This window comes from Benincasa hispida, chromosome 12 (genome assembly GCF_009727055.1).
Source record: "Benincasa hispida cultivar B227 chromosome 12, ASM972705v1, whole genome shotgun sequence".
Classification (NCBI taxonomy): domain Eukaryota; kingdom Viridiplantae; phylum Streptophyta; class Magnoliopsida; order Cucurbitales; family Cucurbitaceae; genus Benincasa; species Benincasa hispida.
Genome location: NC_052360.1, coordinates 53980442 through 54004775, shown reverse-complemented (window position 1 = coordinate 54004775; position 24334 = coordinate 53980442). Strand labels below are relative to the sequence as shown.

Genomic DNA, 24334 nt, shown 5'->3' with positions numbered 1-24334 from the left:
TAATATATCTATTTTATAGGTAAGTCGATCCCGAGGAGCAAAGAATTCATTCGGGTACAAAATGAGTCAAAAAGAAGTAAAAATGATTGTTTGATGCATGAAGTTGAAAGAAGTCAGAAAAATTATAAGCCTACCATCAAGGACAGTATTGCATGTTAGAATCCACTTGGTTTTTTTTTTTGGGATAAAAATTAAACAAAGATTTTAATTTAAAAGTAAGAGTATAAGAGAGGGGAATTGAATTAGGAGTCAAGGGCAAAAAGGGAAGAACAAATTATATGAAGGGTAAATTTGTCATTTCAAATTCTATTAATAAAAAGTGAAAAAAAATTTGAAAATTGGAAAGTAAAAACTAGACTAAAAATGAGAGAAACTAAAAATAATTAATAATTAATAAATTAAAAGAATAGAAAAGTAAGTGAAAGAAAAAAAAAAGGAAAAAAAAAAACGAGAAAGGGATGTAAATGGGCAGCCACGTCTGTTGTGTGTTGGTGGGTTAAATGGCTTTGAAGTAGCAGAATTAGGTTTATAAAATAAGAATGATATTATAATGTTGATAAAAGAAGAAGAAGAAAGGAAATGGAAGTGGGTGGTTTTGGGCATTTACAGAAGAGAGAGAGAAAGGCTACGGGGGAGAGAGCTTTACTCCCCTGAGAAACGTTGAGAGACCAACGAGGTTTGCCGAAGAAGGTAGTAGACGGGGGAAATATAGGATGGAAGTTCGTAGACAATGGAAATTCAAACCCTGTAAGTATTTTTTTAGAGATTTAAGGTCTACCAAAGAAAATGTGTAACCTTTGGACTTGGAATGTGTACTTTCGTTCGTTTTACTCAAAAGTTTACATGGGTGTTGGTTTTGGTATTGCACCAATTCAACTAAGGGGATAAAGAAGGTGAAAATTTATGGTATTTACTATTAAAATACCTCATGGATTTAAGTTATTGGAAGTGGGTTGTGTAAATTTTGTACTCTTGTTACGATATAATTGAATGGAATGAATTAAAAGGAAAAATCCTTAGGAAAAGGAATTACAATTTTTCCTAGAAGAAGAAAAGAAATAAAATGGAAAAAAAATTACATAGGGGAATAGAAAACAGAAAAGAAAAAGAAGAAGATATGAATTAGAGAATTATATATATAAACAAAAAGGTGTTTAATTGGTAGAGTTGGTTGGCTATTTACGTGGGTTAGGAGAGAAAAAGTGCGTTTTGGGAAGTCTACAAAATATAAGAAAGTTGAGAGAGAAAATATAATTGGAATTGTTGGAAAATATTTGAAACTAGTTATTCAAGGTGAATATATAATTATTTTGGGAATATTTCCATAACCTAATTCAAGTGGTTTTTGGAATCTCAGGATAGATGAAGTTGAAGTTTCTGAACCATTTGAGGCATAGCCGACAATTGTTTCGGGAGTGGTTTATTTTATGAAACATTTATTATTTGTTAAATCTTATGATATTTGATGATTTTTTTTTTTTTTTTACTATGCGTGATTTTAGAAGAACTTGAATGTGATTTCTAGAAAATAGGTACGAATTCAAGATTTTCAAGTAAAGTCATGTTTTAAACAAGATTTTACATCATAAAGTGTTTTTGAGAAACTCTGTTTCACGCGAAATTCTAATGCAATTCAAAAGAAAAATCGTGGTTTTAGAATGATTTATGAGATATGTGAAAGCAACATTTTCGAAAACCACAAGTTTTGTATTTTAAATTTAAAGTGGGTTTCAAATGATTGAATTGATGTACCCATGGTGATTTTCCACTATATTGATGTGAATGCGTTTCCATAGTGTCGTCATGATATACATGAGTTCTTTGGGACCTACTTTCGCACACACATAAGTTTTAGGCTATGTGTCGAGGTGCTTTACCTTTTTGAGGCTGCTCTGCATGCACATATGACCGTGTTTTCTCTGCTATTCACCATAAGATTACTCAGTGAATAGTATGACCACGTTTGCTCTGCCATGCTCTTGGACTTGCTCGGTGTATAGTATGACCATGTTTCTCTGCTATCTACATTGAGTTTCTTCGTATATAGTATGACCACGTCTAGTTACAGGTTTAGTGAAGGATTTGTACAAGTTCATGTTTACATTTGTAAGAGAATGCTCATGATTTTATTTACGCGTTAATTGATTGTGTTTTACATCGATTTACAGTTCATGCTTATGATTGCAAGAATTTTCTTACAATATTCTATATGTGTTAACTCTTCTAAGTTTTCAAACTACTCATGTTTTAAATCAATTTTGTGGAACTTGTATCTCTATTTAGTATGATTGTCATTTTCTCCAATTATTTTTTTTAAAAACTCACTACTCACTAGGCATTTTTAGCTCAACCTTTTCAAAATGTTTTCCTCCACCAAGTTGCTCTTCAGTTTGGATAGGGATTAGTGAATCAGAAACTACCATCCGACTCATTAATTGGTTGCGACATGTAGGTAAACAAGGTATTTAATTCAAGTTAAGTTACAAGTTCAAGGCAAGTTAACTACATTGCATGTTTGGGATCTATCATTGAAACCCATCCTAGGATCATGTAGAATAATCGGGAGGGGTGACATTGCAACCCTCTCTTGACCTTTGCATGATGTTGAAAGGTAGTAGGAACAACTTTTGAGACAGGCACACAATGTTGCAACGCTCCTACACGATGTTATAAGACAGAAGCATTAAATACAGATTAGTGATACAATGCTTGGCAAGGGTGTCACAACGCTACAACTGGCAATGGAATTGGAGCTTCTGCACGTGCAAATAACATTTCATCAACACTGCACCTCTGCCTCAACATTTGAGGTCTGCTTCGCCAAGGGCGCCACAATGATCTTAGCAGTGTTGTGACACTGCGATCCTGATATAAATATAATTTTATTTTCCAGTTGAGAGGATTGATGAAAAGTAGATAATAAAGGTAGAAAAAGAAACAAAAGAATAAGAAAAAAGTATTTAAATCATAATCTAATTGATTTAATAATCTATGGATCTATTTGACATTAATTAGAACATCCTATTGAAGTAAGGAACTATGACATATATTTTGGAATAGATTCCATTTTGAGAGGAGCATTTAGCTTTGCAAGGTGGTCCTTGTGATTCATACGAGATTCCACATGCCCCAAAGATAACTATCTTTTTTAGTTATTAAAATTTGGCTTCGTTGTTTAAATCATCGATGAAAAGTAGATAATAAATGAAGAAATTTGAAGGTGAAAGTAGTATCCATAGACTTAATTTTCAAAAACAAAACCAAAAAAGAAAATGGTTACCAAATAGGGCCTGAACTTTCGTAAAAATAATGATTTAGTCTATTACCTTAAAATATGTAACAATTTAGTCCCTCAGCTTTATTGTGTCACAATTTAATTTTTGTATTACGATTTAGTCCTTGAAATTAGTCTTAATTAAGATTTTATTAAGATTTCTTGCATAGTCAATATTTTTATAAATTAAAAAGTCTACACAATAAAATAATAAAAATTAGACAAATAATTTTAATAAATTTTTGTGTATTATGGACTAAATGATTACAAAATTGAAAAGATAGCAACTAAGATCTCATTTGGTAACTATTTCATTTTTTGTTTTTGGTTTTTAAAAATTAAGCCTATTTCCTCCTCATTTCTTATAATGATTTGCACATATTTTTTTAAGTGCAATGGTTGAATTCTTAGCTAAATTCTCAAAACAAAAACAAAATTTAAAAACTTTCTTTTTTAGTTTTCAAATTTTGGCTTGTTTTTAAGATATTAATAAAAAATAGATAACAAATGAAGAAATTTGGAGGTGGAAGTAGTGTCTATAGGCTCAATTTTCAAAAAAAAAAAAAAAAAAATCAAATGGTTACTAAATGAGGCCTTAAATTATTACATACTAAAGATTAATGACTAAATCGTTAAAAATTGAATGAACAGAGACTAAATCATTACAAATCAAAGTTTTCACAGGCTAAATTATTACTTTGGGACAAATATTTTTTTAACTTCAAATAAAGAAAAGGGAACAAAAGAAAAGGAAAAGAAGATAGATGTTGAGACAACAAAGAAGTAAGATGGACTTGTGTTTAATTAAAGCTCAAATCTAGAACTTCACATTCTTTTCTTTAAGACAAGAAGAATACATTAGTGTCCTTTCACACTCCTTTACTTTTCTATATCTTCTTTGAAGATTTCTATGTGTATAAATAATGCCCAACAATTTCCAATTCCCAACACAACCAAACCTATTCAATCTTTTCTCTTTTCCTTCTTCTATTTTCATACTTCTTCTCTCTACACCCAAACCATGGCCACTTCACTCAAGACACCCACCACTACACCTATGCCATCACTGCATTCTAAGCAATCAACCAACCCCAAGGAGGAGTCGAACATGAGACATTACTCGGATGACCTCGTCACTGGTCACATTTACGCCAAACATCGTGACGACGATACTACTAAAATTGATCTCCCCAATTACATCTCTGTTATTGAGAGTATTATCACAATTGCTGATCAAATTAGCGATAATGTACATCGGGTAAAAATATACAACATTTATATATTATACACTCAAATTAAATCTTTGGTTTTATTTATTTTTTCTACTTGGTGTAATTTTATTTTTGTAATGAATAACTATTATTGTGTACTCATATAGGGAATAGTTGAAGGACGTTTGGTACATTCGGATGCAACTTTAACATCCAATGTTGTGATCGAGCCTCCACTTTGTACTCTTCATCGTATCTCTAGCGAGGTTATATATAATTCCATAAAATTTTATTATTTTGACAAGTTATTTGATAGTGATCTAGTTTTTCACTTTTTATCTCTAAAAATAAGTTTGTTCATGCATTTAAACTTTTATCTTGATAACTCTTTTGCATTGAGAAGGCTAGTTTATTTTGTTTATTTATTTATTATTTTTTTTAATAGGGGTATACTCTTTTATATGTTTCTAAATCTTAATTAGATCTTCAAAGTAATTTTTTTTATACAATTTCGGTCCTATTTAGTTACAATTTTGTTTTTTTAGTTTTCTACTTTTTCTAAATTATATTCTCTCCATTTTTGAATTATGTTTTTCACATTTCTTAAAGAAATACTTTAAATTTCTAGTTAGATTATACAAACAAAACTATGTTTTTGGAGACCACTTTTTTATGTTTTCAAAACTTAGTTTGGATTTTTAAAATATTGGTAGAAGGAGAAGAACAAATCCTAAAAACTTATGGGTAGAACTATTGTTGTAAGATTAATTTAATTTTCAAAAATCAAAAATCAAAAATCAAAATGATTATCAAATGTGGCCTTCATTTTTTTTGTTTTATATGTTCTTTTTTCTCACAAAAATTTTATAAAAGTATTTTTACCTTTCTTAAAATAACATTTGGATCTTTAGTTAAATTCTAAAAAAGAAAAAAATAAGTTTTGAAGAACCACATTTTTTAGTTTTAATTTTCAAATTTTGGCTTTGTTTTATTAAAAAACATGTAGATCTAAAACCTATTCATAGAACTATTATTTGTAAGCCTTTTTTTTTTAAAATAAAACAAAATATGACTATTTGGTAATAATTTCGTTTTTTATTTTTAAAAATTAAGTCTATTTCACCGATTGCATCTTTGCCAAGTACAATGGTTGAAATATTATCCAAATTCCAAAGACAAAATCAAAATTTTAAAAGCTATTGTTTTTTAGTTTTCAAATTTTAGATTGCTTTTTAAAACCATTGATAAAAGTATAAACAAATAAAGAAGTTTTGAGGTGAAATTAGTGACTATAGACTTAGTTTTCAAAAATAAAGAACAAAAAACGAAATGGTTATCAAACGAGACCGACATTATCAAATAGGCTTTATAATTAACCAAAACGGTTTTCAAAAACAAAACATTGGAAAGAACATTGTCAATAAAATGTGAAAAAGTTACATATATATTACAAAAAGCAGTAAATTTTATTTTCTTCTGATCCATTTATACATGCAATTGAAAGTTGAAATATTATGTCTCAGTTTCATGTAAGGCTCCGGGGATAGAAAAAGCACACGAGACCACACTCGAAATCTTTGAAATTTTGGCAAATTATCCATGGGAAGCCAAAGCAGCTCTCACTTTGTTAGCTTTTGCAACTGATTATGGAGATTTGTGGCATCTCTACCATTACTCCCATGTTGATCCATTGGCTAAATCTTTGGCAATTATCAAGCGAGTAGCTACTTTGAAAAAGCACTTAGACTCACTTCGATATCGACAAGTGCTTCTCAACCCCAAAAGTCTCATTCAAAGCTGCTTACAAGCAATCAAATATATGAATGAGATTAGAGAATTCTCAAAATATGATGTCAAGGAACTTCCTGAGTTACCATCTGCTCTTCGCCAAATCCCATTGATTACTTATTGGGCCATACACACTATTGTTGCTTCAAGGATTGAGCTCTCACATATCTCAGTGAAAATGAGTAAGTACTTTATCCATACCTTTAAAATCTCTTTTTTCCTTTTAATATTATGTCACATTTGCAATAGTTGTGATCCAACCACATTTTTACAAACTAGGGATGATCAGAACAATCCACAAACTAAGTTGATTGGCCGAAATGTGCTAAACCAACTTCGGTAGATCGGTATTTGGTTCGTTCATTTGGAGTTGACTCAAACCGACTGACCAAGTGTTTAGAAAGAAAATAAGTAACGAGATAAATTATATCTTTTCATACCAAAATTGAAATGTTGGTTTTCTCGGTTAATTTCAGCCCAAAACTTTCCTTGAATTTTCAATATCATTCTTAAAACAAAATTTTCCAAACCACGACTCAGAAGTAGTTATTTACTTTATTAATGTTGGATAAGAAGCTTTTGAAGATTGGAGGTAATTTGAATGATAGATTTAAGAAAGAGGCTACTTGTATTATTGATCACTTCTAACTCTTTTTGGCTTGATACAAAATCTAAGATATCATTTTTATTTATACTAGTTGGCACACCACCCCTCGATTTCATGGCTAGATTTTGCCAAAAACATGATTCTAGAGTTATAAATGACTTTCTAAAATATTCTTTACAATTACACGTTTTCTTCCATATTCTATACAATTCTACTACATACTCCAAGTATCTCTTAAAAAAGATTTCCGGGGATATATAGTATTTAATACTTCTAGAGACCGGCTTCTGTTTGGACCGGATCCCAATACTTTATATATCAAAGATCAAACTTACATTTCAACGGTATATTCATTCATAGTAATACTGATGTTTTTTCAGGAATCAGCCACAGAGATACTTGAATGAATTGTCTGAAAAAATGGCCATTGTACTTGCCGTACTTGAGAAGCATCTAGACGCCATCCGAGAACAACATGGTCGAATACTAATCTCCCTAGTTACTTTTATTTGTACGTTAATATATTATTGGAATTACCCTGAAAAATAACATTAAATTGGGTTATGTTTCATTTTTTTTTATGGCAGAGGAGGTTAATCTCTATCGGTGGTTGGTTGACCACATTGAACATTATCAAACTGACATTACATTGGTCATTCCCAAGCTGCTTAGCGGCAAACCTGAAACCAAACCCCTTATTGATGGCTCTACTTTAAAGAGGTTTCTTCTATTTCATACCTTATTATTGGCTTGTTCTCAAATATACTATTATAATAATGACATATATTCATTTTCATATATGAATTGTATTTAATCAATAGGTATGTTGTTAAAGTATTGATATAATTAAACTTATTGTAACTCTGTGAAACTAAAATCCTGGGTTGGGATGAGATCGTCACTTAAGTTGATGTTGGTGTACTAAATTCTTCTATTTTTTTTATAACTATGAAGCAACTTCTATACCTCTTAATTGAAAAACTTTCTCTTGTCTTTCCATTAGACGTTCCATTTTTCTATTGGTGAGCTCTCCACTAGCTTCTACTTCGTACTTACTCATCTACTCTTCGATTATTGGCATGAATTACTTTTTTTATTTGGAGTGACGAGAGAGCTAAGAATATTTCAACCATACACTTATTGATTCCTTCTTTCGTTAGTTTCTTGTTAAGAAAAAATGGTAGATTTATTTTGCTATTAGAATAGTAGGATTGTATTAGCTCCAATAACCTTAGTTGCTCATCCGATTAAACTTTGGGGTTAATTGATGATTCAACTTAGGTAACTTGGTGCAAATTCGTGGGTTTTTGCAGGTTTGTTCACGAAAGTTTGTCGGAAGAACGTGATATTGGTAATTTCTGGTTTGGATATCTCCAATGATGATATCACGGCTCTTCATCAAGTTTACAATGAATTGAAAGCTAGAGACAGTAGACATGAGATAGTTTGGATTCCAATTTTCCCGGAGCCTTATCAAGAAGAAGATCGCAAGAGATATGATTATTTGCGTTCAACTATGAAATGGTATTCATACAATTTACTACAAATATTGGCATGAGATATATTGAAGAAAAATGGCAACTTAGAGAGGATCCATTAGTTGTGGTACTAAACCCACAATCTAAGGTGGTATTCACAAATGCAATTCATCTAATTCGAGTTTGGGGGATTGAAGCAATTGATTTCACACAAGATAGAGCCAAGACTTTATTACGAAAAAATTGGCCCGATTCAACTCTCACCAAATTCACTCACCAACCAAGACTACAAAATTGGGTATGTAGACATTTTGTATTTCCTTCCTAATTAAATTATAATAAAATACATCTTATCTATACTCTTTCACAGATCAAGCAAGAGAAAAACATACTATTCTATGGAGGAAAGGAACCATTGTGGATACAACAATTTGAAGAGAGAGTAGAAATCTTGAGAAATGATCCTTTGATAATGGATGGTGGTTCATTTGAGATTGTACGTATTGGAAAGGATGCAACAGGAGAGGATGATCCAGCACTCATGGCTCGTTTTTGGACAGCACAATGGGGCTATTTTGTAGTAAAGAGCCAATTGATAGGTTCAAGTGCAAGTGAAACAACAGAAGACATCTTAAGACTGATATCATACCAAAACGAAGATGGTTGGGTTGTTCTAAGTGTAGGCTCAGCCCCAGTATTAGTTGGTCGTGGGATTTTGATATTGAAATTACTCGACGAATTTCCAAAATGGAAGCAAAGTTTGAGGTTAAAGGCCTTCCCTGATGTCTTTAGAGACTACTTCAATGAATTGGCTCTAAAAAATCATCAATGTGATCGAGTAATTCTTCCTGGATTCAGTGGATGGATTCCTATGATTGTGAATTGTCCTGAATGTCCTCGTTTCATGGAGACTGGTATTAGTTTCAAGTGCTGCCATGGAGGTACTCATATGTGAAGAGGAATGATTGAAGCTGCTGGAACTCATATACATCTCTTTTTTTATGTTACACTATTATTACTATACTACTACTAAATGGATATTGTACCATTTGAATTTATATTATAATCGAGTCCATTAGGTCTCGTTGTTATCAGTGGTCAGCGTTTGTATGAATTTATGTTATTTATGTTATAATGATCATCAGATCTTTCCTTAATTTTGACTCAAGTATGTTAATTTATTTCTTGTCATTTATGAAAAAATAAGTTGTAAAACAACACCTAAAATAACAGAGAACGAGAATGTAGAAGCTGGTAACCCAATTCGGTGAAATACCACATATATCTAAAGGGCATTGTGTCCAAGAAAGATAAATTCACTAATGTAAAGTAAAGGAATTATAACGTTGTACTTATCTCCTGTTACAAACAATAACAGCTACACATGCACTACAAGAATTTTGGGCTTTAATATCGATTGAAAAAAGTGAAATTGGATGTATAATGTCGGTTGCAAAAAATGGATTTTTAATGTCGGTTTTAAATCGACATTGAAGATGGAATACAATTTCGGTTTAAATTCAACATTAAAGGCCTCTCATTTATTATTATTTCTTTAACTTTATTAAAATCGAAAAATGAAATCTTATCCCTCCTTTCACTTCTCTCTTATCAAACTCTCTCTTCTCTCCTTAGCTTGGTCGTGCACACCACTTCCATTGGTTGCCGTCACCGGTGTTGCTTGGATCTCCGTCGTCGTGGGCTTCTTTTGGTGGTGGGTCATCGTCGTGGATGTTCTCTGATTTTTTTTGTTGGTTTTCATCTGTGCGTGGGTGTTCACGAGGTGTTCCCGTGGGTTGTCGTCACCGGTGATGCTTGGATCTCCATTGTCGTGGGATTCTTCCAGTGGTGGGTCATCGTCGTGAGTGTTCTCCAATTGTTTTTCGATTGGTTTTCGTCGGTGCATGGGTGTTCTCGGGGTGTTCTTCGCTGACACGTGGGTGTTCTCCGTTGTTCTTCGCCTGTGGGTTGTTTAAGTTGTTTGCTTCGAAAGGTAAAATTTTATTTTCATATGAATTTTCAATTTAGTAATTTAAAGTTATTTAATTCATTTTATTTTTATTTTAATGATCAAATTTATTGAAAATTTGAAATGTTGGAATTAAATTAATTGAAGAATATATACTTGATTGGTTGTCTTGAAATTTATTGATTATTGATTGATGTGGTTCAAGTGTTATTTCATTAATTTTATGTTTTGTTCCAATGATTAAGCTTCTTGGAATTTGTTGATGTTGGAATGAAATTAGTTGAAAAATATGTACTTGGTTGATAGTCTTGCTTGGTGTGGTTCAAGTATATATCAAAATCATTTTCTTTCAATTATATATAAACTAATTCGGTCTTACTTGGATGATTAAGCTTGATTGGTGTGGTTCAAGTGTTATTTTATTAATTTTATATTTTGTTCCAATGATTAAGCTTCTTGAAAATTTGAAACGTTGGAATTAAATTAGCTGAAGAATACATACTTGGTTGGTAGTCTTGCTTGGTGTGGTTCAAGTGTATATCAAAATCCGTTTCTTTCAGTTATATATAAACTAACTTGGTCTTACTTGGTTGATTAAGCTTGATTGGTATGGTTAGTGTTATTTCATTAATTTTATGTTTAGTTCCAATTATTAAGCTTATTGAAATTTGTTAATGTTGGAATGAAATTAGTTAAAAAATATGTACTTGGTTGATAGTTTTGTTTGGTGTGGTTCAAGTCTATATCAAAATCCTTTCCTTTCAATTATATATAAACTAATTTGGTCTTACTTTGTTGATTAAGTTGTATTGGTGTTGTTCAAGTGTTATTTCATTAATTTTATGTTTTATTCCAATGATTAAGCTTTTTGAAATTTGTTAATGTTGGAATGAAATTAGTTGAAAAATATGTACTTAGTTGATAGTCTTTCTTGGTGTGGTTCAAGTATATATCAAAATTTTTTTCTTTCAATTATATATAAATTAATTTGGTCTTACTTGGATGATTAAGTTTGATTGCTGTGGTTCAAGTGTTATTTCATTATTTTTATGTTTTATTCCAATGATTAACGTTCTTGAAATTTGTTAGTGTTTGAAGAAATTAGTTAAAAAATATGTACTTGATTGATAGTCTTGCTTGGTGTGGTTCAAGTGTATATCAGAACCAATTTATTACTGTTTTAGGTCTTATTGTTGATTATGGTTAAATTTACAAGCTTACAGTTACGTAATTTTTCCTTGTTATTGTTTGTCTTTTTTGTAGATTAAGTTGCATATTTTACAGTCATGGATAAGTAATGGATGAAAATGAATAGAATATTAGTTGGGTTTTGGGGTTGAGATGTTTATTAAAAATAGTCTACAACATTCAAATATACCGAATGTTATGAGTTGTCCATGTTTGAAGTGTGTGAATGCAAAGACTCTAAATGTGAACACAATAAGAAATCACTTATTTTTTAGTGGTATAGATCAAAGTTATCAGACATAGATTTTTCACGGTGAATCATTACTGATTAAGAGAAACAATGATAATGTGTCTACTAGTGAAAGAGACAAAGTTGATGAGGATGATGTTGATGTTGATGATACAATTGGAATGTTTGAGGCTGTATACAACTAATTTAATGAAAAATTCGATAATTTTGAAGAATCATTAGATGATGCAAAGAAACCATTGTACCCAAATTGTAAAACTTTTTCCAAAATATCTACATTGGCAAAGTTATATAATTTGAAAGCTAAATTTGGATGGGGTGATACGAGTTTCACTGAGTTGTTGGAATTAATTCATGACATATTACCTTGTCCTAATGAAATTCCAATTTCTTCTTATGAAGCAAAAAAGATGTTGGGTACTCTTGGAATGAAGTACGAGAAGATTCATGCATGTAACAATGATTGTTGCTTGTTTAGAAAAGAAATCTCTAATGCAAATATATGCCCCATTTGTGGTACGTCAAGATGGAAGCTTCATAAAAATTTAAAGGAAAGGGCTAAGAATATCCCAACAAAAGTCATGTGGTATTTTTTCCCAATTCCAAGATTTGAAAGAATGTTTCGAAGTAAAGAAACAACAAGTTTATTGACGTGACATGCTAAAAAAAATAAAAAAAAATAAACAGATGGTTTATTAAAACATCCCAAAGATGCCCTATCGTGGAAAAAAATAGACAATTTGTGGCCAGAGTTTGAGTCAGAACCTAGAAATCTCTGTCTTGCTGTTTCGACAGATGGGGTAAATCCACATAGAGATCTTAGTAGTATATGTAGTTGTTAGCCAGTGATGTTAGTGACGTACAATCTACCTCCATGGTAGTGCATGAAGCGAAAATTTTTTATGTTGATTACACTAATATCTCGTCCTAAACAATCGAAAAATGACATAGATGTTTATTTAGCTCCGTTAGTAGATGATTTGAAAAAACTTTGGAAAGAAGGGGTAAAATGTTACGATGCATATGAAGAACAACGTTTCATGCTTAAAGCTATTTTATTATAGACCATTAATAATTTTCCTACGTATGGTAACTTGTGTGATTGTATGGTTAAAGGATATCATGCATGTCCAATTTGTGGAGAGAAAACTTCATCCACTTCTTTACCAAAAGGGAAGAAGATGGCATATCTCAGGCATCGCAAGTTTCTACAACGCCATCATCCATATAGGAAACAAAAGAAAGCTTTTAATGGTGCACAAGAATTAGAATTTGCTCCAAAACCATTGAGTGGAGAAGAAATTCTTGCAAAAACAAGTAAGTATCAATATTCATTTGGTAAGAAAACTATCAAGGAAAAGAACGGTGGAGATAGCCCTTCAACTTATTGGAAGAAAAAATCTATTCTTTTTTAGTTAGAATACTATGACGTGCGACATTGTTTAGACGTGACGCACATTGAAATGAATGTATGTGCAAATCTTATTGGCACGTTGCTTGATATTTCTGGTAAAATGGAGGATGGAATAAAAACTCGATTTGATTTGGTGGAACTGAACATTAGATTATAGTTAGCCCCTCAAGTATGATAGAAAAAAGCCTTTTTACCTCCCACATGTTATACATTAACACGAGCTAAGAAATTGAGCTTTTGTAAGATACTATCAAAAATTAAAGTACCTGGAGGTTATTCATCGAACATTCAAAGTTTAGTGTCGCCCACAGATTTGAAACTTTACGGACTTAAGTTGCATGACCATCACATTCTTATGCAACAATTATTACATGTAGCCATTCGTGATATTTTACCCACACATGTAAGACTTGCAATTACTCGCCTATGCTTCTTCTTTACTGCTATATGTTGCAAGGCAATCGATTCATCTCAGTTAAAAGGTATGCAAGAGGATATAGTTGTCACTTTATGCCTCTTAGAGAAGTATTTTCCACCATCATTCTTCACAATAATGGTACACCTTGTAGTGCATCTCGTAAGAGAAGTTGAGTTTTGTGGACCTATTTATTTGAGGTGGATGTATCCTTTTATTTGAGGTGGATGTATCCTTTTAAACGATACATGAAAGTATTGAAAACTTATGTACAAAATAGAAATCGACCAGAAGGATGTGTTGGAGAAAATTATATTGTCGAAGAGACTATAAAGTTTTGTTCTGAATTTGTATCTAGTGTTAATTCTATTAGGCTAAACTCATCAACAAAGAAAGCAAACTCAAACATTTATAGAGCATTGTCAACTGCTTCTTTTATTAGACCAATTAAGGATGAGTTGGATCAAGCTTATCTTTAAGTTATTCAAAATGTAAATGATGTGCTTTCTTACGTCGAGTATGTAGATCTCCATCTTATTCTCATTTTAGGTTACCTGATTATTCAATAATCTACTAACTTTGTCATTTATAATAGGCAACATATAGATATTTTGTCTAAGCTCAATTCTAGTAAAAGTAAAAGTAGAAAGTGGCTTCAAGAAGAGCATAATCATACATTCAGTCGGTGGTTGTCCGTACGACTAATCTCTAGAGGCCTACTATTTGATGTATAATTAAATGTTAACTACTAAACTAATATAAAATATATCGTAGGCTGCACTAGCTCTCGAAGTTCCCAAAAATTCCATATCGCCTTCTTTAATTTGTATAGCTAATGGAAATATTTCATAGCGTTAACAAAAAATGCTATGTTTTCTCTCTACTAGCAATTTTAATAGCATAAAAAATGCTATTAAAACTATTTTATAGCATTTTTAATATCATTAAAAAAAACTATAAAAGGCTTTCTATAGCATTTTTAAGCATTTTGTTGTAGCCGTTGTTATTGAAAGCCTATTACTTTTCATAGCGTTTTTTCAATGTTATAACAAAAGATTATAAAAAGTCTGTTTTCAATTGCACAATTTTATGTCAAGGGTATATAGATGCTCTAGTTTATTGTATTTTCTCTCTATTTTTCTCAACATTATAAACATTATAATTTGTATATATTTGTAACTCACTGAAGTATTAGTCTAAGTGAGAGATTGTTGGGAATGTCCTAAAACTCACAGTTTGTAAATGTTAAACATATTCTATTTATCAATGTATTATTGAGTTTTTTTTCATTCAATAAAATGGTATTGATATTGCATTCTATTATAAAAATAAAATAAACAAATCCACGGCTATAATATGAATACTTTAACTTTACATAGAGACATAAATGTAGATCAAGTTTTAGTATATAGCCAAAATGGTCTATAGGTAAATTGATGAGATTGGGTACCTCATCCCAGTAACACTATTGGATGTGGCCCACTTTGTATACTGATACAAAATATGTGATCCCAAAAATTGATCATGTGGAGATATGAGAGTGGAGGCATCCTATGCAAGAGTTATTTGCATAAGACAGACCTTGAAATAGTCACTTTTCTTTATAACGACCGTTTACTGTTAAAACTGACTATTTCAAATTTGATAACCTAGAGCAATTCGATTGTAATTCGGAGCTAACTATGAACTTCTATTTATTCGAGATTATCCTTTGATATGTATATGTGAGAGTAGTCCAATAGCACTGCTTAATAAGCCTTCCATTTTGGGGATAAGACAGGATAGATAGCTGGGAACATAGTCCAGCAAGATGGAATTTACTCCTATCCATAATGGAAGCAGAATATGTTTATGCATGTGAAGCAGCCAAGGAAGCAGTATAACTTAGGAAGTTTTTGTTGGGTTTTATTCCTAAAACTCATGGTTTGTAAAAAATAAAACTTATTCTGAAAATTCAATAAGTTGTTATTGAATATATGAATTGCTTATTTTTTTTTAGAAAAAAATGTAGCAGTTGATTCCCTAAAGTCTCGTGTCTTGTAGTTTGTAAATAGTTTGTACGAACGCTTCTGGTGTATAATATATGATATTTACTTCACATCTTGATTTTGCTCAGTTAAATGTTTTATTTGCTTTACCACAAACTAATAAACCTAAAATCCCTGGTTATCTGTATGTAACTTAAGCATGTATGTGGTGACCTACAAGTGGATCATATCTTAAGTTATAACCAAAATGGTCTGTAGTATATAGATATAGAAGGGAAACCTTATCTTGGTAATGCTACGGATGCAGCCCGCTTTGTGGAATGGTCACAACTGTTGTGACTTGTCACAGATGGTTTGAACCTGATCATTCGTGTAGGGGACATGTGAGCGGGGTCGTCCTATACAAAGAGTTTGTATAAGACCTGACCATGAAGTGTTAACGTCTCGTTATATAACACCGTTAATGATAGAGACTCCACTTCACTAGGATGACCATAGGTAACATGACCTCAATCCTGAGTGAGTTGAAATGTAACTATAGAGACAAAATGGTAAATTGGTCCAGCCGTACTTACGAGCATCTGTGAAGGGTCATCGTACTCATGATTGGTTATATTTGATGGACACAGAAATATATCAGTAGTAAGAGGAGTTCAGCTATTGGTCTTTAGTGGAATGCCTGGTAGTTAACAAATGGTGGATCTCGTGGCTAAAGAGTTTAGTTAGCTATTCACGTACCGTTGGAGCTTCGAGCTATAGGTCTATATGGTCCTCTTTGTAGCTTGGATAAAGTTGAGAATCAGTTTTTGGGTCAATTTGAAATGTTCAAATTAACAAAAGAGAGTCCGATTATATATGATATAATTGAACTAGTTAATTATATATGATATAATTGACTAAATGTAAGAGATGCATTATTTTGGAGGAAATTGGATATAAATATGATTTATATCAAGTAGAGGAGAAATTACTATAGTAGATATATGATATCAAACTATAGGTTAAGAATATAAAATGATTATATTCATTATTTAAATAAGTGAGAAGTTATGAGATAATTGGTCGAGAATTTCTCCAGAATAGTGCGAAAGTGGGAAGATTGAATTCGATTCTTGTAACTGAAGAACAAAATAACTTTTTTTTTCATTTTGTAAGAGATTCAAAAATTCGCTCAAGGTTTGAAAACTTTACTATCGCTTAGTGTTGAGAGCCTATGTGATAGCGTCCATTGTCCTAAACGATCGCACACCCACGCACTAAACACTCGTACACGATTTCTAAACGATCGCTTACTTTTTCTAAACGATTGCTTATCGCGCTGAGCAGACCTAAACAATTGCTTACTATTTGCTAGATGACCGCTTTATAAAACCTACACGATCGTGTACCTTTCTCTAAACGATAAGCACTCGACTACACGATAGTGATCTATTATCTCCCATTTACTTGTTCGTACTACACGATCGTCTTCTCCTCCTCCCTCTACCAATTTCATCAAAGTCCACCCTTTGGATTCTCACTCCGAGAATACCGAGGACTTTGAATGGTTGTGTCGTCCTCGGTTGCTGTTGGTTCGTGTGCTGCCGTTCGTGTAGACGACCGTGGTGCTGTTAGGCGACTTTTTGCTGCGCGATAAGGAGCGTAGATGAGTTTGCTTCCGCTAGACTGAGTTTGAGTGAAGATTGTATTCAATTGGTACATTTACTCAGTCTTTTGTATTTAATTGTTAAAGCATTCCTAAAATTAGTGTCACAATGCATATATGTTTGTTAGAATGTATGTGTGGTAATTCTGTCACAATGAAATCGAAAAGATCTGTATCCACTCATGGATTCTCTTGCTTAAGAGTTCATTCAATTGGTATCAGAGCCAGGTTACTGATATTCCAATTTCATTGATGCAAAGAATTGCATATGCATTCGCGGTGGGTGCAACATATCTACTTTCTGTTTAATTGTTAAATTGTTTGTGGATGTGCGGATTAATGGAGTTTTCTGGGATGAAACCTCGGTTTGATTAATTCTTTTGCATTTACGGTTAATTGTAAAGGCCCTTGTGTCTTTTGGCATAATTAATTGTTATCGAGTCTGTAATTCAAAGTTAGTTTGAGTCTTGAGTCGTTCGTGAAGACGTTCGGAGCAAGGGTTACTGTTCTTCGAGGAAGAAGACGATCAAGAGTTGATCGAATTGTGTAGGCGATGGGGTAGGCGATCGCAGAGTATCAGATGCTTGGGTTGTAGGATTGTATCAGTCACAGTGGAAGCACAAGGATCATCTAAGCATTAAAATTCACTAATTTTGGCAAGAATAAGGCATGCTCTTGCAGAAAAACAAGTGAGTTTCAAGACATACCTCTTGTAGAACTTCTTCAAAGCTCCTTCTCCAGCTGCTATCTTCTCCAAAGCTTGTTGCAGACCACCACAAGATCTTCCCCACTATTCTCTTGGTGCTCTAGATTGAGTTGTGGGACTCCAAACAAGCTTGAATCAAGGGATGAAGGAGAAATACTCACTGTCGTAATCTTGTTGAAGAACTCTTTCTTCAAACCAAATTTTCTCTCTAATTTTCTATAGATTGCATGCCCGATTTTCACTCCAATCTCTTCATTATATTGCAGATCAACATGTAAAGGAGAGAGTTGCATGAGTTGCAGCTCATGCTTGGAGAAGACAAAGCAAAATTGAATGCACTTTGTATGAGCTACATAGGTGATGGATAATAGAAAATCTTCTTTTTCCATTTTGTGTTTTTGCTTTTCTCTTTTCCAATTTTATCATAAAATCAAATTTTGATTTTATAAAATCTATTTTAATTTTAAAAATAAAAAATTTAATTAATTTCATCAATTAATTATTAAATAAAACTTAATTAATTTAATATCAAATATTAAATTAATTTTAACACATATTAATCTTTTATAAATTTTCCTATTATGTTTAATTCTCAAATTAAACATGTAATTATATCTCATATAATTACTAATTCCCTTAATTCTAATTTGAACGATTCAAATTAACTTATCACACTATTCTAGAGCTAGTCTGTTACGAGCTAGTAGAGGGACCTCGCGGACCTACAGATCATGGGCTCCAACGATCCGAGATTAATTGGCTAAACTCATTAGACCAGATTAATTCCCATTCGTTAACTAATGGGTCATTCCACTAAAGCCCATAGTTGCACTCCCCTTACTATAGATATATTATGTCCACATGATTTAACCATAATCAGCAAGTCGACCCTTCACAGGTTGTTTGTAATAACGGCTGGGTCAAATATCTGTTTTACCCCTGAGATTACGTCTTATTCCTCAAGTCCATATTGATCCTCTAATGAACATCTAGTTTGTGATCCCATCACTAAACCAAACTCTCTCAACTCAATGAGAGGGTGGGGCCTCTTGTTCAAGACCTGAATTTAGTTCTTGAGAGAACAACCTTTCTCTTATCCCCAAATCGGGTAGGCGTGAACTCCGTCTTGCACCTTACGTCCCCAGCTATCTATCCGGTCTTACCCCTAAAATGGGATTCTTAATGAGCCGGCGCTGTTGAGCCAACCCTCACCTATGAAATTTAAGGGCAATCCCAAATAAACAGGAGTTCATAGTTAGCTTAGGATTAAGATCAAGTTACCTCGGTCATCTAGGTGAAATAGTCAGTGTTATACAGTAAACAATGTTATAAAGTAAGAGTGACTTATTTCTTGGTCTTGATCTTATGCAAACTCATTCCATAGGACGCCCCCACTCCTCATGTCATAACATGTACGAATTAGGATCACATCATATGTAGCACTTTACAACTTTTTGTAACAACTACAGAGTAGGTTGCACCCAATGGTGTTACCAGAATAAGGTACCCAACCTTATTCATGTCCCATAGATCATTTTGACTATTTACTCGAACCTGATCCATTCTTATGTCTCCACATAAAGTTCAAGTACTCATACAATAGTTATGGGTCTTAGTTTATTGGATTTAGACTTTCATACAATTTATAAAATCAATAATAAATATTTTGATTATAGAATATGTTTATTATTTTATAAACTGCGAGTTTTAGGATATAAAACCTAACAATACTCCCACTTGGACTAAAAATCCAATGGATCATTATATACAAATACATATAATGTTGAGTTTACATGGAGAGAATAAAATGTACAAATACAATATACTAGGGCATTATAATACCCATAAATTCTCCCACTTGCCCTAGTGATACAAAACTCGTAGACTTAATCTTACTAGGTGACTCTCGAACACTTTAGCCGAGAGGGCCTTCATAAATGGATCAGCTAAGTTATCTTTGGAAGCAATCTGGCTGATGATTACGTCTCCTCTATGTACAATCTCCTTGATGAGATGGTACTTCCGTTCGATGTGCTTTCCCCTTTTATGGCTTCGTGGTTCCTTTGAATTTGCAACTTTCCCACTGTTGTCACAATAAAGAGTGACAGGCAGGTGCATATTATGACCTACTTCCAGATCTTTCAGGAACTTTCTGAGCCATACTGCTTCTTTTGCTGCTTCACTTGCAGCTACATACTCAGTTTCAATCATGGAGTCTACAATACAACTCTGTTTGATGCTTCTCCACACAGCTGCTCCTCCATTTAGAGTGAATACTGATCCCGAAGTTGATTTCCTCGAATCAATATCGGTCTGAAATTCATAATCAGTGTATACAGTAAGGATTAGATCCTTAGTACCATAACGAGCATATAATCTCTCTTTCTCCGAAGATACTAGAGAATGTTTTTAATAGCAGTCCAATGGTCATGACCAAGATTGGACTGAAATCTCCTGACAATTCCTATGACATAGAATATGTCGGGACGAGTACACAACATTGCATACATAAGACTCCCAACTGCAGATACATATGGAATTTGATTAATCTCCTCAACTTCTTGAGGTGTCTTAGGACTCTGTTCCTTAGATAGGTGAATTCCATGCCTGAAAGGTAAAAATCCTTTCTTGAAATTTTGCATTTTATACCTAGAAAACATCTTGTCTATATAAGATACTTGAGATAATGCGAATGTTTTGTTCTTGCGATTCTGAACTATTTGAATTCCAAGAACATACTGTGCTTCTCCCAAATCTTTCATTTGGAATTTCGAAGCTAGTCATCTCTTAACAGAAAAATTTGTACGGATGACCCAATTTTTGGGTCCAAAATGTCAAATGACCCATTTTTAAAAATAATGTCAATTGACCCCCTGCTGACATCATCTACCAAATTACGTAAATTGTCCTTACTTCTTCGTCTTCTTACCTTTTTACTGAGAACCCACCAAAACTAAAAACTCTTCATTCAAATTTTCCAAGGCTAACAGCTTCGAATCACTCATAAACTAAAAAAATCTTTAGAATCCATTATTTCGGCTTGTAAAGGATTCTACTGCCACCGACAAATCGAATCTGATTGGTAAATCTTTCAATCTATGCCTGAAAATGTCTTACACTGATCGGTAATGGGGCTTTGTGGGTCGTTCTGGGTTTAGAAATACACTGATATGGTTTTTTTTTGTTTGTTTTGTTTTCAATGTGTTCTGTGGTTTAAAGTGAGTAGAAAGAGTTTGTGAGCGAGATAAGTGAGAGTGAAATCGGTAGAGCAATACTAGAGAGAGCGACACCAGAAAGGGTGGGTCGTTCTGGGGTTTAGAAATACTGTGAACCTATGGTCTTTTTGTTTGTTTTTCTTGTTTTTGATGTGTTATGTGGTTGAAGATGAGTAAAAAGAGAGAATATGAGCGAGATAAGTGAGAGTTACTAGAAGGAGCGACTCCAGAGAGAGTGACACCAGAGAGAGCAACACCGGAGAGAGCGATAATGGAGAGACGAATACTGGAGAGAGCGATACCAAAGAGAGTAATATCGGAGACTGCGATATCGGCGAGAGCGATACCAACGAGAGCGAATCCAGCAAGAGCGAGTCTAGCGAGAGTTAGTCTAGCAAGAGTGAATCTAGCGAGAGCGAATCCAACGAGATTTAAACATAATGTTGTTTTATAATTTTTTTTTTCTGAAGGATTTTACTGATTGAATCTTTATTTCATGCATGAGTGATTTAGGATGGCAACATGTTTCAGAATACCCGAAGACGACCGATTTCACAGCCAAGTAACGAGCTTGGCCCACATTGCTAATGCAAACAAGATTGTGAAGTAGAAGCTTATGCCAAGGTAGTTGGACATGTTCAAGAGAACAGTTTTTGGGCAATTTGTAGATGTTGACATGGTGTTTAACAGCCCAATTATCCATCACATGTTGCTGAGAGGAGTGAAGAGGATGAGATCAGACTCAATGTCATTCTCTGTTTGTCGAAAGGTTGTCACTTTTTCGAAGGATGACTTTTTGTTGACGACTGGTTTGTGGAATTCCCCAACACGAGTTGATTAGAACCAACATTCCTCGTATGAACTTACTATCAAGTATTTTGGTAATCCAGTGACGAAGGATACCTTACATCTCCGTCAACTTGAAGAAAAATACAAGGAGTTGGAGTTTGAAAATGATGATGATGCTGTGAAGATCATAGTAGTTTACTATACTGAGGTCGCAATGATGGGGAAAAACAAACAGAAAAATGTAGTGGATCTCAAACGTTTTAAGGACATTCAAAACATAGAGTACTACAACAGTCTTGATTGGGGTGCCATTATTTTAGAGAGGACATTGGATGCCCTAAAGATTGCGTTGAATGATAAGAGCAGTCTATATAAGGCAAGGGTCAAAGGAAATAAAAATTACGTTGTGAAGTACTCTTTACATGGATTTCCACAAGCATTCCAGGTAAATTTTCTTAACATAATAATTGTGTTGTTTGATTTAACATTACTATTGTTCTTAATATATTTTAAATTTTATTTAGGTATGGACGTACAAGATCCTAGCTTAATCTATAACTGGGAACATTGCAGATCGAAGGAGCAAGGTGGCTTTGCCCCACATATTATGATGGTCATGCTCCCACTCAGTGTCCTTCAAAGTACTAGAGAGAGAGATATTCGAGTCTAACGATGTACGTTTACTCTATGTATAATATGTTTATCTTGTTGTTAAATTGACACTAACCAGTTTACTGGGTTGTTAATGCAGATAAGGGTTAAAGAGGGTACTGTCATGTCAGATGCTGAGAGGGAATTTCAGGATACCCCAGTGGACAGACGACCTATATTTGATCTAGGTGCGAGTGAAAAGTGAAAGTGACAGTGATGATCATCATGGAGATGACAATGATGAAGTTGTCAGGGTGGAGGGAGGGGATGAACCTGAGCATTCTGAGCACGAGGATGCTGAATATGGAAGAGTGGAAGGAAGGACATACACACCTAGTGATGATATGTTCCATGATGTGATGGGGGACATACGTGATGAGGATGAGTTGAACCAACTTGATGTCTATCTTGCGGACTCTAGTAGAGAGCGACCTGTGGATGAGGAGTGTCCTGAGTGTGCTTCCCATCGCAGGGAGGGAGCCAATCCTGACGAGTCTATTTATTTGTACCTGTGGACCATTGATAGCTCACTATCGAGGTTGGATGGTCGTATATCGGGTTTAGATAGTCGCGTATCCAGTATGGAGGAAAACATGACGGACTTACCAATTGGTGTGTCGGCCATCCTGTCATTGTTGCAGTTTATGTGCAAGGTTTGCATTTACTATCATTTTATGTCTTTATGTGTTTAGTTTTTACGTGTTCATGAACTCATCATTTTACTTTACTAATTGAAGGGTTCCACGGTGAATGAAGAGATGACCAGGTCACCCATCCTATCTCGGGATCCCAATACCAATAATGTGACTGCCTCTGACACTCCTATCCCTCCTTTACAGCCTGATACCACCACTTCACCTACTCCCACCCACTCCATAGCCCGAACCCACAAACAGTGCCTGACATGTCTGCCTTACTCACCATGCCACATATAGAGGCTGACATGTCTGGCATCCCAGAGGCCGACACTTCTGGGATTGTTACGACCATAGAAGGAGTTACACTGATGAGTAATTTATTGATCAGTAATCTTTGTTTATATTTTTATATTTCTTGATGAGTAATCTTTTGTTATCTGTTTATGTAGGAATCTCGAAGAATTAGTTGTAAGAGGAAACCCGTTGATAAATATACACCTCCAGCTCAAGTAAAGAAGAAAATTGTGGTTAAGCATCCTCTCCCAGGTGTGGCTACGTCACTATCCAGAGCGATTGTCATATATAACGTAGCACATGATGTTCCACACAATATCCTTATAGAAATAATGGGCTGGATCTCGGACGACAATATAGACAATGAGGTTCGAGAGAACTCCTTTAAACCACCCGCCATGCAATTCTTCAAGGAATTGATTACCCCGAATTCATTGGTCGAGTGCGATGCAAGTTTCCTAGTCTTGACTTCTTTACATATTGGCTATCTTGTACTTTTACTGACATAGTAATTTTTCGTGTAGACCATAAATACTTTATTTTATTTTATGAAAGAAAAATTTTATACCCGGCTCGACATGTGCATGCACAAGTTCACCATCTTTCCAATTGTTGTAACGGTAAATTTTGATATTTCATTTCTTAACTTCTCATTATATTTCGTTACTTAACTTCTCATTGTATTTGACAGAGTCACCTTAATGCTCGTGGCAGGGTATTTAAATGAATAAAGAATAAGACACTTTTGGAGGTTGCCCTAGCATAGGAAGATGAAGACACATATAAGGACTAAGTCACCGGTAAATTCGATGTC

At 33.6% G+C, this 24334-nt stretch overlaps 1 protein-coding gene across 1 annotated transcript; it reads left to right on the top strand.

Annotated features, from left to right (window-relative positions):
- The first annotated feature begins 4232 nt into the window (after positions 1-4232).
- Positions 4233-9515, top strand: LOC120092479 (protein SIEVE ELEMENT OCCLUSION B-like). The gene is given in 9 exon segments (XM_039050573.1): positions 4233-4532; positions 4653-4751; positions 5990-6434; positions 6437-6455; positions 7261-7358; positions 7468-7603; positions 8192-8406; positions 8409-8656; positions 8729-9515. Coding segments are annotated over 9 exon segments (2082 nt in total). The 5' UTR covers positions 4233-4295; the 3' UTR covers positions 9314-9515.
- Positions 9516-24334: the final 14819 nt, after the last annotated feature.